Below are 14,920 nucleotides of genomic sequence, written 5' to 3'. Positions count from 1 at the left end.
ACACAAACTTTCTTTAAGATTTTGAAAACCCAGTATCTCACTGGTGGGGTGGGCCCCAATAGCCCCTCCACTATGAAAGGGCACCAGAGAAAACGCATCTCGTCTCCTGAAGGCCAACCCTCTGGCAATGAGCATCTCAGAACTGACTCCTCTGGCCAGTCTTCATGGAAAGATAGCAACAGAAGAGGCAGGCCCACCACCTGGGAGAAACAAGCATCTTTCCTTTCATTTACTACAGGAGAATATAAACACACACACACCACTGCTCCTAAGAGAGGAATGAGGAGTGAGCTCTTACAATACTCCATCTCACCACAGAGATACTGTATGAAATTATGGGGAGAGTTCTCACCTATTCAAGAAAGGCTCACCAAGAATGGGTGGAGGACACAGTTAAAGCACTACCAGGTCTCAGCCATCCAGCTCCAGGCAGCCTCAGGCCTCAGGCCCTTACCTCCAGGTCCCTGAACCTCCCATATGTGAAGATAGGATTAACTCTCTCCTTGCCTATTTTTAGCTAAGCAAATCAAGAACTCAAAGTACCCCTACTTGACACTAAGTAAGAGCATTTGCAAGTCACTTGTTAAAGTAGGTGACAACTCCAGAGGCTACTGTTCTGCCCCTGGACAGTGCTAGGCAAACTGAAAGACTGCAATTGGTTCCTGTAAAGTGGGGAAGGGACAGGAAGTGACGTGGAAAATGACTATAAAAAGTCATGAACTTCCTGTCCAAGGGACTTCTCCTTTGGACTTCTCTGAACTTCTTCTCCTTTGGAGTTCATCTTTGAAGACTGCATCGGTGAGCTGGACTGAAGAAGGAGACTCTTTCCCTGGATCTTGCATCAACTTGCTGGGTGAGTAGCTAGCCTTCCTCTCCTGGCTTCTGGAGAGACTGGTTCTGGAGAGGCCTTCCTTTCCTGGAGGAGGCTGAGATGGTGGAAACCTTGCTGAAGACACCACCAGGACTCCTGGCTTAAGAGACTACCATGACCCCACATGGAGATCAAGACTTAAGAGCCCTTGCCAGGTGGTGAGTTGGACAGAAAATTATAGGGTATCTAGCTAGACAATACTTTCTACTTACTCTCTATCTCTATTAAAATAAATTGTTAATAGCAGCTAACAGACTCATAACTTAAGAGTTAATTTTTTTAATAGGTGACCACAATATTACTTTAGAATGTTCATATTTAGTTTAAAAACTTAAATTTAAATTTTTACAGATACCAGACCTCTCAAGGACCATATGGCTGAGGCACCATGGTCCCCCTCTCCAATAAGTCAACATGAAGGACCATAAACATTCTTCACCTTTTAAAAAGAACTACCATATCCTCTTGACAGTCTCAGGCTTGAGGGAGAGAGCCAAAAGTTCTCGCTGAGCCACCTTTTCCTACTTCCACTTCTGATGCCAGATCCCAGGTTGCCAGAGCAAAAGCAACCCCTGCACTTCAGCCCCCCTTCTTCCATTTCCAAATCCAGCTCTGCCTCATCCTTCCATGGTGCCCTCTGGAATCCCTTCCTTGTAGCCCTGTTCCCCTTATGCTCCTAGTTTTTTTTTTTTAATTTCTTCAATTCCCATGCCTTGCTCCTTCATTCCACCATAGCCCAACAAATAGCAGGGCCAGAACCTTTATTTTTAGACATAGCTGGTGGTGCAGTGGATAGAGTGCTAGGCTTGGAAACATGAGTTCAGATCTGACTTCAGACACTACCTGTAAGGCCCGGATCAAGTTACTTAACCTCTGTTGGTCTTAGTTTCCTCAACTATAAAAAGAGAATAATAACAGTACCTACCTCACAGAGTAGTTGTGAAGGTCAAGTGAGATCATATTTATAAAAAAAAAAGCCAATTAGCTTTTTAGAATTTAGAATGGCCCATAGTAGTAATATATAAATGCTTCTTCCCCCTAACCTCCATCTTAAACTCCCTGTCAGTCATGAATATTGTTCTTCCATGATAAAGGTTGAAATTCTTTATTTATTTATATCCATGACCTCTGTGATAAGACAAATGGGAGAATTTCCCCACCTCCAGCTGCCCCCACCCACGCACCACAGTGATAGTAGTCTTAGACAAATGCCCATCAACCCCTAGTAGGGATTAGTTTTTCCTAAAATATGACAAAGCTGTCACCCCTGACCCCTGCTTGGCCCCTGTCTTCCTTAACTGGCCAAGGGTTCTTCTAGACTATTACACCATTAGGTTTCCCTTTCCTTCCCATCCTTGGTCCCATAGGTAACTGGTTCAACATAGTAGCAATCTCTTCTCTCAAATTCCCTCCCCTCATTCCCCTGTCCTATTTCGACTCATGCCCGGCCAGATCCCTCTGGCCCACTCCCATGATGCTGAACGGTGCTAGAAGAAGTCACTACTGACTAGGCCCACTACAAATTTCTGTGATCTCAATGCCAACAAGACAATTCCTTTAATCCTACCTAAGTACTCTATCACATTCCCCATTACAGCTATTTGGAATGTTCTCTTCTTTCCTCAAGCCTCAGGCAAAACCCTTCCAACCCTCTAGTAGCTTAGAAGTTGTGTGAGGAAACTGGAAAACGAGGGGATGCCCATCAATTGGGGAATGGCTGAACAAACTGTGGTATATGTTGGTGATGGAATACTATTGTGCTAAAAGGAATAATAAAGTGGAGGAATTCCATGGAGACTGGAACAACCTCCAGGAAGTGATGCAGAGCGAGAGGAGCAGAACCAGGAGAACATTGTACACAGAGACTAATACACTCTGGTATAATCAAACATAATGGACTTCTCCATTAGTGGCGGTGTAATGTCCCTGAACAACTTGCAGGGATCCAGGAGAAAAAAACACCATTCATAAGCAAAGGATAAACTATGGGAGTGGAAACACCGAGAAAAAGCAACTGCCTGAATACAGAGGTTGAGGGGACATGACAGAGGATAGACTCTAAATGAACACTCTAATGCAAATACCATCAACAAAGCAATGGGTTCAAATCAAGAAAACATCTAATGCCCAGTGGACTTACGCGTCGGCTATGGGGTGTGGGGGGGAGGAAAAGAAAATGATCTATGTCTTTAACGAATAATGCTTGGAAATGATCAAATAAAATATATTAAAAAAAAAAAAAGAAGTTGTGTGAGGGCCTAGCCTCATATTTTACTGGGAAAATAAATGCTATTCACTCCCACTTCTTAATATCCTACATCTTGAAATTCTTTGACTTCATCTCCCATTCCCTCTGATCCTGTACTCCTTGTCTTTGATAAGGAGTTGGTCATTCTCTCCACCATGGACAATCCTTGATCCCATTTCCAAAATGCACCCCCAAAACCATCCTCGCTCTTTCTCCAATTCTCAATCTCTCTAAACACACAGGCTTCTCCTTCCTGGCTATCTACAAACTCACCAAGGTCTCCCTGTATCCCCCAAAAAGACTTACTTTACCCTAAAGCTATTATCCTTCATTTTTCCCTCCTTTTTCAGTTAAATTCCTAGAAAAAGGTGTCAAGTCTCAACTGCATTCACTTGCTCTCTTTACTTATTCCTCAACACTTTGCAGTCTGGCTTCCATCAGCATCCCTCAACTTAACCTGTTCTGTCCAAAGTTACTAATAGTTTCTCTTTTTTTTAAACCCTTACCTGCTATCTTAAAATCAGTGCTGAGTATAAATTCCAAGGAAGAAGAACAGTAAAGGGCAGGAAGTTAAGATTAAGTGACTTTCCCAGGATCACAGAGCTAGCTAGGAGGTCAAATTTGAACCCAGATCCTCCTAACTCCAGGCTTTACTCTACATCCACTTGGCTACCTAACTACCCCTTAATGATCAATTGTCAGATCTAATGTCCTTTTCTCAATTTTCATTCTCCTTGACTTCTTCGCAGTCTTTGACATTGTCAGTCACCTTCTTTTCATGAGTCTCTCCTCTCTGAGTTTTTATCATATTGTTCTTCCTGGTTCTCCTCCTACCTATATGACAACTCTCTCTCTCAATCTCTTTTCTGGATCAATAATGGACTTCCGCCTAACACTTGATGTATCTGATGCTCTGAGGTATAAAAGGATTTGCCTTGCCAAAAAGGAGGACCCCCATTGAGATTATGAAACAAATTAGCAATAGGCCCAGTCATCATGGTTTCATAGCTTTATCCCCACTTATTTTGTATCTTTTTAAACAGTTCTTGAAGACAGCAATTGCTACTTTTGTTTTTGTTTCTTCAGTTCCTGACAAAATGTTTATTGAACATGTAACAGTGAATGCCTGAAAGATGCTAAAGGACAACAAAAAGTCTACTTTTAGTTGGCTTGGGACACAAGAATAAGAAGATAAGGGGTAGGGCTTCCTATCAGTGTGGCTGAGATTATGTTAAAGGACCATTCAGAAAAAGCTCAGTTCTCCAATTCTTAGTTTGCTTTGTTTCTTTTCCAAAGAAAATGATCTTAAGTTATAATGAATAGAACTAAATAGAACCAAAATTATTGGAGGAGAAGAAATCCAAAAGAGTCAATCAATTGATTAACAAGTATTTATGAAACCCCAACTCTGTGCCAAGTACTGTGTTAGACATGGGAAATATGAATGCAACTGGCTCCTAAAGAGAGTACTACATGCTAATGGAAGAGACCACAAGGACATCTATCTACATAAGAGCATAAATGTAAAGTTAGTAACTACAAAGAGATACTAAATAATTCAAGACAAGGCAACAGAAGAGAGAAGAGTACCAGGAAACCCCTCCTGCAGCTAAAAGGGCTAGAGTCACGTTTTAAAGGAAGAGTGGGGCTCTGAGATGTGGAAGTGAGGAGGAAGGGCATTCCAGAGAAAGAATGGCAAAAACTGCTGGCTCACCACAGTCAGTTCCAACCATCATGCCCTATCTCTCTAGTAGTCTATTCTTTGCACTGTCCTTCCTGTACCTTCTCCCCTAATTGAATTCCTGACCCTTGTATCATTGGCATTTCACTCAAAATTCCTCCACTGAAGCCTCCTCCAATCCCAAGCTCCTTTATGTGCCCTTGTACACCCTTGTCTATTACTCTTACCATGTAATACTATTAAAGGTATTGATTATAGTATTGGTATGTAATACCCCATAATAATAATAGCTGTCCATGTCTGTTGACATGTCTGTGTGCCCCACAAAGACAAGGCCCATGGCTTAATTCTACCCCAGTGCTTGGCAACAAAATGGAAAATGAGGGGATGTCCCTCGATTGGGGAATGACTAAACAAAGTGTGGTATATGATGCTGATGGAATACTATTGTGCTATAAGGAATGATGAACTGGCTTGATTTCTACATGAATTGGAAAGAACAACTGATGCAGAGTGAAATGAGCAGAACCAGGAGAACACTGTACACAGAAAATGAAACATTTTGAGATAATCAAATGTAATAGACTCTAGAAGCAAAGCAATGATCCAAGACAATCCTGAGGCACTTATGAGAAAGAATGCTTTCCACATCAAGAAAGAACTGTGGGAGCAGAAATGCAGAAGAAAAACATATGATTTATCACTTGCTTAAATGGTATTTATATGATTTGGAGTTTGGGTTTTAAAAGACTACTCTATTATAAAAATGAATAATATGGAAATAGAATTGAATGATAATATATATATATAACCCAGTGGAATTGCTTGTCAACTGTGGAAGTGGGGAAGAAAGAAGGGAAGGGGAGAAAATGAATCATATTTTAAAATTAAAAAAATTGTAAAGGGAAAAAAATTCTACCTCAGTGCCCAACCCTGCCAATCTCTGCTCACAGTTGACACCCAATAAATATCTGCTATATTGTAATATACAATACAGGGAGTATAGCATAGTGGCTAGAGTTGCCACCTCATACTGGCTGTGTGACCCTGGCCAGGCTGCTTAGCCTCCCAGTGTCCCAAGCAATACTTAACAATAAAGAAAGGCTATTCTCCTGCTTTGGGAGAGGAAAATTCTTCCTGAGAAGTCTGTGATTCCAATAAATCTCAGATCCAAACCAAAAGCAAACAAAAAACCTGGATGGAGAGATATGTAGCCTGTAGATAGCACTGTACTATCAATGATGCCTTACCCTCACAGAGAAATTTAAAGGAGAACCTTAAGGAAATATGTGGCTGAAAGAGGATGTGAGATGCTCAGGTTCCAAAAGCAACAGACAGCAAAGATAGACCGAATGAGTGCTCCCTGAGTCTCCCACCCACACACTGAGTGGACCTTTGGAAAAGCCCAAAGGAAAATCCAAGGAACATATCACATTGGAAGAAGAGGAAAAAATGAGAGCTGCAGGTAACAAGCACATCTCTATAGTAACACATCTGTCCATGTAGACTAGAGAAGGAAAGACTGACGAGAGAATTTTCTAGTATTTCTACAAAGTTCCATCATCCCAAAAACTGCCAAGATTTTAACTGGCACACATCAACAGGGAAGAGCCGTCATATTAATTAGAGCCCATTTCTTACAAACATGGTCTATCCTCTTGAAGAGCAGCCTTAGAGGACTGGCTAAGAGGTCTGGCTATAAGCCACCAGGCCCCATTCCTACTCACACCATAACTAGGGCCTCTGATGTTTGGCACTTACTCTGATACCAGAAATCCTCTGCATCGTAACTTGGCGGTTTGAATCATGGTGTCCAGACATTTGCTTTGGACCAGGGAACATGAAGTCTCTCGTGTTCTCCTCATATGTAGAGAGTGTTTCACCCACTGCAAGGAACAGATTTTAGGACTAAAAATGGATCAAAATATCAATATATATTTGTGTGTCCAGAAACAATGGCATCTTCTACAAATTGTCCTGCCAGATTCCCATTGTACTTGGTCAATTTGAGACAGCTGCCCCAGACTGAATATGGCATCCTTTTTTTTTTTCAGGAAGAAAACCCTGAATGGTGAGAGCTACCATTTTTCTTTTGAAAATTTAATCCAGTACAGAAGGCAAAAGACACCCATCAATTGTTCCCTACACTTCTCCCCTCCACCCTACTCCCAGCCTCCATGGCACAGAAACAGTCCTGAGGCTAAGTGGTCAGCAGAGCAAGGATATGGTTGGAGTTACCAAAAGGGCTTTTAGGACAGACTTGGTGACTGACCATGATCCTGTCAACTGGGGACAGGCCAAGAAAAGTTCTGAGAGATTCATCACCAGAGGTATAGTCATGAAGTGATTCATCTTTTTCAGGCATTGCTAAATATGAAACTATCTAGTAAAGTGTGAGGGGATGGAAACCTGAGTCAGTTCAGAGAAAACCTACATCAATGAAATCAGAGTATCAAAATTTTGATAATCAACAATTATGACCCACTTTCTTATCTCTAAAATGGGGATTTTAGAGATCACACATTCAAGAAGTAATTTCAGATGGGGTAGCCAGGTAGCACAGTAGATAGCGCTCCCAGGGTAGAGTAAAGAAGACCTGGGTTCAAATCTGATCTCAGACACATCTTATCTGTGTGAGCCTTGGCAAGTCACTTAATCCCATTTGCCTAGCCCTTGCCTTTCTATCCTTAAGTTGTTTCTAGGACATAAAGTAAGGGTTTTTTTAAAAAAAAGAAGTCATTTAGGGTCACAGGAGAATATTTTCTTTAAAATACAACATTTGTTTTATGACATGAAGACATCCTATTACCATCAACAAAAAACCCAGCAGGTTGTGGTGGTACATGCCTATAATCCTTGCTACAGAGGAAAGCTAGGGATGGTTGAGTCTAGAAATTCTAAGCTACAACAGGGCTAATGCTGGAACTAAATCCAATATGCCAATGGTTAGCCCCTAGATGTAGAAAGCTACCAGGATGCCCAAGGAAGGGTGAATCAGCCCAGGTCAGAAAAATAGAGCAAATTAAAGGATCCGTACCAATTAGTATTGGGATTGTGCCCATTAGAAGCTGTTCCAGTTCTAGTCTGAGTGAGACAAGAGGACCCAGTCTTAAATAAACCAAGATTCCCACTCCTCCCCAAACACACACACAATGCTTTGTTTTTCAATAAAGCAAGAAGCAGTATTTCCTGTTCTCTCTACACAAATAACATGATGATGCAGAAACCGTCATTTAGGGGTTTAATAGTTTCTATGATACAGTTAATGTATTAATTGTGGCTAATTAACTATTAAAATAGTTAATGCTCCATTTTCATGTCATCCTTTTTATAATGGTCACCCTTTATAAAAAGCGAGGAGAGTCAGTTATGGGGAGGGCATATGAACAGATGAAGAGAAGGCTGCCTTTTTAGGAACTTCACAAAAACTGACCCTGGCATTTTGATGGTTAGAATAGTCAACAGACAGCATGTTCCATATCACATTGGCCAAGTATCTTCTGGATCTATTCAGCACTGACCAAAACTGTTCTTAAGTAAGAAAGGGGCTAATAATAGGGGTGACACTGGGGTGGGGGAGATGGAGGAGGTCATTCCTCTGTGAACTGGCTCCCCACACACACCCCATATTGTCTTAGGAACAGAATCTATTTCATACCTGGCAGAACAAGCTGTATCAACTCAAACACTGCTGTGTCATCTGCAAAGAAAGAAAACATTTTTTATGAACAAAACCAAGCGAGATCAATCTGAAGGCATTTTCTCAAGAGATTAGAGCAATCACCAGGCAGAAAGGCAAAAGTACATCATTTCTACACATTCAACAGGTCCCTGGTTAACCTTTTCTGTCTCAAATAATAGGTTCCAAACATGAGGAATTCAGAGAATGCTGGGAAGATTTGTGTGAACTGACTAAGAGAAATCAATAGAACTAAAGAAGACAATATACACAGTGGCAATAGCTATGTAGCCCATTGTTAAAGGGAGCTGAACCATCAGTTTGGAACAACTAAGGACAATCTCAGAAAAGGAGTAAGGAAACATCTAGTTCCTCTCATTGGACAAGGCAGGCGCTCCCAGGACAGAAGGCCATCTATACTCCCAAAGAGTCATACTAATGAATATCTTTGTTTTGCTTAATTACTTTTCCTTGCCAAAAGGGAGTCAGTGAATGCAAAAACAAAAGAAATAACACATTTTTAAAAGGTGAGGGGCCTGATTAGGGGAACTCGAGAAGTTTCATAGGATCTGGGCTCCAGGAAGGATGCACATGTTCTCAAAGGCAAGAAGCATAGGGCAGGGTAAAGAAAGGGAAGCTAATCCATTTCATCAGATTACAAAGGAGTTCTAAAAGGGCACGGTGAGAAACAAGCCTGGAAGGGGTACAATTCCCTCAGATTGGCTGGTTCAGGAGGAAAGTGAAAAAAAATGACCAAACAAAAATAGAATCCATCATGAGAAGCTATTTTGATGACAGGAGCACTAAGACATAAGTCCTAAATGGCTCCTAAGCATTTATGAGCAAATCTCAATGAGAAATATATCTTAAGCACAAGGTTCAACTAGAATCCCCAGAAGAAATTAAACAAGAATTTTTAAAAGATAGTAAAATAGGGGGCAGCTAGGTGGCTCAGTGGATTTTTTTTCTTAATTCCCATAATTTTTAGTGATTAATTTTTATATGGTACATGTTACTACATTAATCATTTGTCAATTATAAATTATATGGCAATTCAAAGAAGTTTCCACATATATATTAAGTTCTAAAGAAAATATTACAAAACTACCAACCATATCTTATGGTGCAATATCATTTTTAAAAATTAACAAAGTGAAGGGCAAAACAGCTTATCGACTAAAGGTTTTACGCAAGTAAATGACAGTTAAAATATTGTACAGTAGAAATGCTAAGCTAAACAGTCACATTTCTATATCATAAGCATTCTTGAATTTAAGTTGAACAAGTATATTTCAAAAAATTGTAGAAGAATATACAGAAATAAAACAATACAATGTGAAATAAGATAAATCCAAAGGAATGGTACACAATTATTTCTACAGTATTTGAGAAAAAGGAGAGCTGGCTAGAAGGGTTTCATAATACAGTTAAGATCTGAGCTCACCTTCTGATTAAAGATAAAATTTTCCTAAATGAAGACTTGGTAAAATAGCAATTGAACTCCTAATGATAGTTCATTATTAAGAAAATCATTAGAACTATAAACTCATTTGTTTTAGGGGAAAGACCAGCACAGCCAGAGTTTTTTTCAAGGCTTTGCCAAAATGAGCTTCACTCATTCTACCCACTGTACTGCCATAAGTCTTAAAATTTAATTAACAGTTTAAATTAACAGAAATGAAACATCTATATGTATTGGGGGGGGTCCATTTTTAAGAATAAAATTTTCATACAGCATTAAATGCCTATTAACACAATTAGAACTCTCAATTGGCTAGATTTTTGTTTAAAAATTTTTTAAGGTTGCATTCCATTTTGATAAAAAGAAGCAAATAGCACACAAACACAATCCTTTATCAGGGATTTATTTTAAAACATACCAACAAATAAAAATTCAAAACAACTTACAAAGCAAGTCCTGGGAAAGCTGGAATTACACGCGGGTAAAGTAGCAGCAGTCTAGAACCCAACATATAAGGCACAACAGAGGGTACTTTTCCATATTACTTTCTCATAAGTGCACATATTTTTAGTGCCATAAAATTTCACTCTAACATATAGGTATTTATTTTTGGGTATGTCAAGTTGTGTGTGTGTTAAGAGTTAACCTAGTATCTTGGGGAACAATAGAAATGTATTGGAGAGAAGAGGGTACAATTTTCAAACCTTGCAAAGGGTAAAGAAATTTTGTACCAGGCTTTGGCCCTGAAGTCAGTACACATTCATTCCCATTCCAGTGGATTAAAAGCCAGGTCTAGAGATGGGAGGTCCTAGATTCAAATCTGGCCTCAGACACTTCCTAGCTGTGTGACCCTGGGCAAGTCACTTAATCCCCATTGCCTAGCTCTTACCACTCTTTTGCCTTGGAGCCAATACACAGTATTGACTCCAAGACAGAAGGTAACAGTTTAAAAAAAAGATAGTAAAATTGTTTTATAAATGAAATGAGAGTACTAACAGGGTGAAGGGAGGAATAGAGAAGAAATGAGAGCTATGGAAGAAAGAATTGGAAAGGGAAATACCAGCTTTGCACAAGAGGTAAAATACTTTGCCCAACCAACCAACTCTGAAAATCAGAATGGACCAAAAATAGAATCTAAACACTCCATAAAATAACAATAGTAAAAAAAATAGAAGCCATTATAAGATATCTCATAGCAAAAACAACTAAACTGGAAAAAAAACAAGGATAATTTAAGGATCATTGTAATATCTGAACAAAGAGGCCAAAAAGAGCCTGGACATCGTATTTCATGAAGTCATAATAGAAAAGTTCCCAGATCTCTTAGAGCCAGAAGACAAAGGGGAAATAGAATCACCAGTCATCTCCTGGAATAAACTCCAAAATGAAAACTCCCAGAAACATTAAAGCCAAAATCCAGCGCTCTCAAGTTGGAGAAAAAAATGCTGCAAGCAGTTGGAGAGTAAGAATTCAAATTGGAAACAAAATCAGTATCACACATGATTTAGTAGTCACCACTATAAGAAACAGAGAGCTTGGAATATGGTATAAGAAAAGGCCAAGGATATAGGCTTACAGTCAAGAATAACTTACCCAGGAAAATTAAGTATAATGTCACAGGGGAAAAAAAAGATCTTTAATGAAATAAAAAACTTTCAAGCAATACTGATCAAAAGACCCAACTGAGTAGAAACAATAAAATAAATACAAGAGTCAAGCAAAATAAATGGGCAAATATAAGGGACTAAATATTGATTAAGAATTTACATTCTGCCAGGGGAAGATAATATAAGTATTCCCACAGAACTCTAAAATCAGGGCTTATAAAAGAAACCAAATATAACACAGAAGGCTTGAGAAGGATTTCATTATTTGAGAGGGATTTCATCTTCATTCACAATGATCTTAAAAGAAAAAAGGAAAGAGAGGGAATGAGAGATACATTATTTCAAGTAACTGGGGTACATGAGTAGAAGTCTATACAAAAAAAGAAAAAAGGAATACAGAGAGGCGGGATAGGATGCTTGAACCACACTCTCATCTAAACTGGTCAAAGTAAAGAAGAATACACACAAACATAGAGTTGGATACAGAAATGCATTTCACTCAACAGGAAAACAAGGGGGAAAGGGAAAAAGAAGGAGTAAGAGAGAGAGTAGATTAAGGAAAAAATTAATCCTAAACCAAACAAATCTCTAAGGATATGTAAAAATATTTATTGTAGCTCTTTAGGCAGTGGCAAAGAATTGTAAGCTGAGATGACCATTAAATGAAGAACAGCTAAACAAGTTATGGTATATAAATGTGATAGAATATCATTATGTTGAAAGAAATGATTTAAGGAAGTTTCAGAGAAACCTGAAAAAACTTGTATGAACTGATGCAAATAGAAGTAAACAAAACTAGAACAATTGATAGAATAAGAAAAATATTATAAAGGCACACAACTTTGAAAGATTTAAGAACTCTAATCAACTCACATACTACCACAATTTCAGAGGGCTCATGATGAAATGTGCTACTTACTGCCTGACAAAAAGGACTCAAAGTGCAAAATGAGACATTTGTGAGGGGAGGGGAAGTGAGGATAACAAAGTTAATAAATTTTTTTTTGCTTCCCCATATATGCTTGTAGAGGAGTTTTCTTTTTCTTTCTTAGTTCAGAGTGGAGAGACATAGGAGGAAGAGAAGGTAGATTTTGGTTGATTAAAAACATTTTAATTTTAAAATTTCATCATATGAAAAAGTCTAGATTCTCAAGGAAGATAAGGGGTGTGGGGGGTGTAGGAAGTGTGGGGGGAAGAGCAGGATGAAAATCTAGTAGTACCAGATCTCAAATTATGCTACAAAATAGTAACTGTCAAAATAATTTGGTGCCAGATAAAATATATAGAAGTCAACCAATAAAACAGATTGGCTAATGCAGACATAATAAAGTAGTGTCCAGAAAAACTGAAGATACTCAACTATTGGGAGGAGGGCATAAAATTGGTCAAAAAATACTTGGAAATGCTACAGAGGTCCAGATCTGGACAAAACAAGGCAAAATTGCCCTATCAAAGCCCAGCGTGATTTCAGGAGTAGAGTTCAATTTTCTAGTGGGAAAGAGGTAGCCTGAGTGAAGACCACATGTTGTGGAGATGGCCAAGAGTTATTTGAGTGCAAGTTCCACCTCTGACCTAGACAATCCACCAAATCCTTCTCAGTCTATATTTAAGTCCTCATCTATAAAAATAGTGCCACTTGCACTACCTACAACCTGGGGAAGTTTAGAAAACCATACTTTTTAAGCCTTAAGTTGTTGTAACAACAAGAAACAAGGGAAAGAAATAAAAGGTCTGGTTTCTGATCCAGAGACTGGGTCTGTGATCTGGCTTGGTCACTTCTTTCATTCCACAAACCTCGGCTCCCCCCCATGTCAAGCTTCAACAGCAATACCACAGGTGGTGAGGAAAGCATTGAAAGGTCAGCCTTCGAACCCCTGTAGAAAAATAAGGAATCAATGGACAATCAGAAACCATGAAATAAAAATAAATCAAAGGAAACTTACATTCGAGCTGTGCTACTACATCTCCCGGATCTATGGCGTCAGGGAACACCTGGTGAGAAAAGGGGCAGAGAGAAATGTGTCAGCTGGCATTAAAGGCTAGCTCCGCATGAACCAGGCCTGTGCTCCACTGGGAACAAAAAGACAATGAGTTCAACAACATCTACTTGAACAAGGAACATCATGAAAAATGGAATTTGCTTTCCCTTCAGCCTCACAGAGTCCTTCCTGTCCTATCTAGAGAAACTCTCATATCTTGTCTCCACTGTCACTTTGTCTGTTTTTTCCATAGGCCATTGTCAAAGTGCTTGTTTGATATAAATATTGGCTACCCAAGACTAGGGGATCATAAATAAACCCAGCACACAAGTAGTAGAAAGAAAGGAGCTGCTAATGCTGAGCTCTAAGGTATGCTTCCTGGCACTTGAGGGCAAGGCCAGGCATAGAGACCAGACAGAATAAGAAATAGCTCTAAGGCTCCACAAATCAATAATTTCTTCTTATTAATCTTAATCGTGTTTCAAAGAACAATTTAAGGAATAAACTTTTGCCCTGAGAACAAGATGACTGAACATTAAGGGGAATGACTCCTAAATTCAGTAGTTGTAATCAAAGATTTTTCTAAGCTACTAAATCTCACTCCAGCCACACCTTCAGTTTAATGAAATAAAAAGCCCACAATATCCTCATTGTGAGTTGGACTCTTATAAACTACAATCCAGAAGAGAAGGCCAGATAAGCATCAGCCTAGTGTGGGACACTCACAGGTGTGACAAAGAACACTTTGTTTTATGAATTTTTTAAAAATTACTCATATTTTTAATACCAGAAAATTCTGACACATAGGAATCTATTTTGGACTGTCAAGTCACAGGTATAATACTGAAGGGACATTTCTGAGCAGTAAAATTAGATTTATATTTTTCCTGGCAATGGTGAGGCCCTTTTCACATTTCCCAATGCATTTGAATGTCTTTTGTTCCCTAAGCCTGGGAACTCTGGAATAATCACAAATATGCCTTGCAGGACATGTAAGCATGGCCTCTACAGGACACACAGGGTTAAATTATACTCCGTATGAGAGAGTAAGAGAGTAATGTGACTTTTTCAGGACTTGCAGGGCTGAATTCATGCAGGAACATACCTTTTCAAAAACCATTCTGGCATTGAAGACCAGTGGGAAGATAGGAGGGACGCATTCTGTCTTTTTGTACTGGCCAAATACACAAACGCTGAGATAAACGTCTTCTTTGTCTTTCAGCTGTAGACGTGGACAAGTTATCTGGAAAGTGGGGTAAAGAGGGGGAAATGATGAATATTTTGATTATATAAATATGGCTTACAAAATGAACTCATATACTAGAGAAAAAAACTGGAGAATCTTGCTAAGCACAAGCAGGAGCAACCTTAAAAATTAAATTGGGAGGTGGGG

At 39.2% G+C, this 14,920-nt stretch overlaps 1 protein-coding gene across 1 annotated transcript in view; it reads right to left on the bottom strand.

Annotated features, from left to right (window-relative positions):
- Positions 1-14,920, bottom strand: part of SPATA6 (spermatogenesis associated 6) — a 141,185-nt gene that overhangs the window by 111,631 nt on the left and 14,634 nt on the right. The window contains exons 2-5 of the mRNA XM_007480209.3: positions 14,633-14,770; positions 13,492-13,540; positions 8,459-8,500; positions 6,562-6,686 (exon numbers count right to left, since the gene is read on the bottom strand). Coding sequence (XP_007480271.1) covers positions 6,562-6,686; positions 8,459-8,500; positions 13,492-13,540; positions 14,633-14,770 — 354 coding nt within the window. The remainder of the gene's footprint in view (positions 1-6,561; positions 6,687-8,458; positions 8,501-13,491; positions 13,541-14,632; positions 14,771-14,920) is intronic.

This window comes from Monodelphis domestica, chromosome 2 (genome assembly GCF_027887165.1).
Source record: "Monodelphis domestica isolate mMonDom1 chromosome 2, mMonDom1.pri, whole genome shotgun sequence".
Lineage (NCBI taxonomy): Eukaryota > Metazoa > Chordata > Mammalia > Didelphimorphia > Didelphidae > Monodelphis > Monodelphis domestica.
The sequence above is the reverse complement of the archived record's forward strand: the minus strand, read 5'-3'. Positions and strand labels throughout refer to the sequence as shown.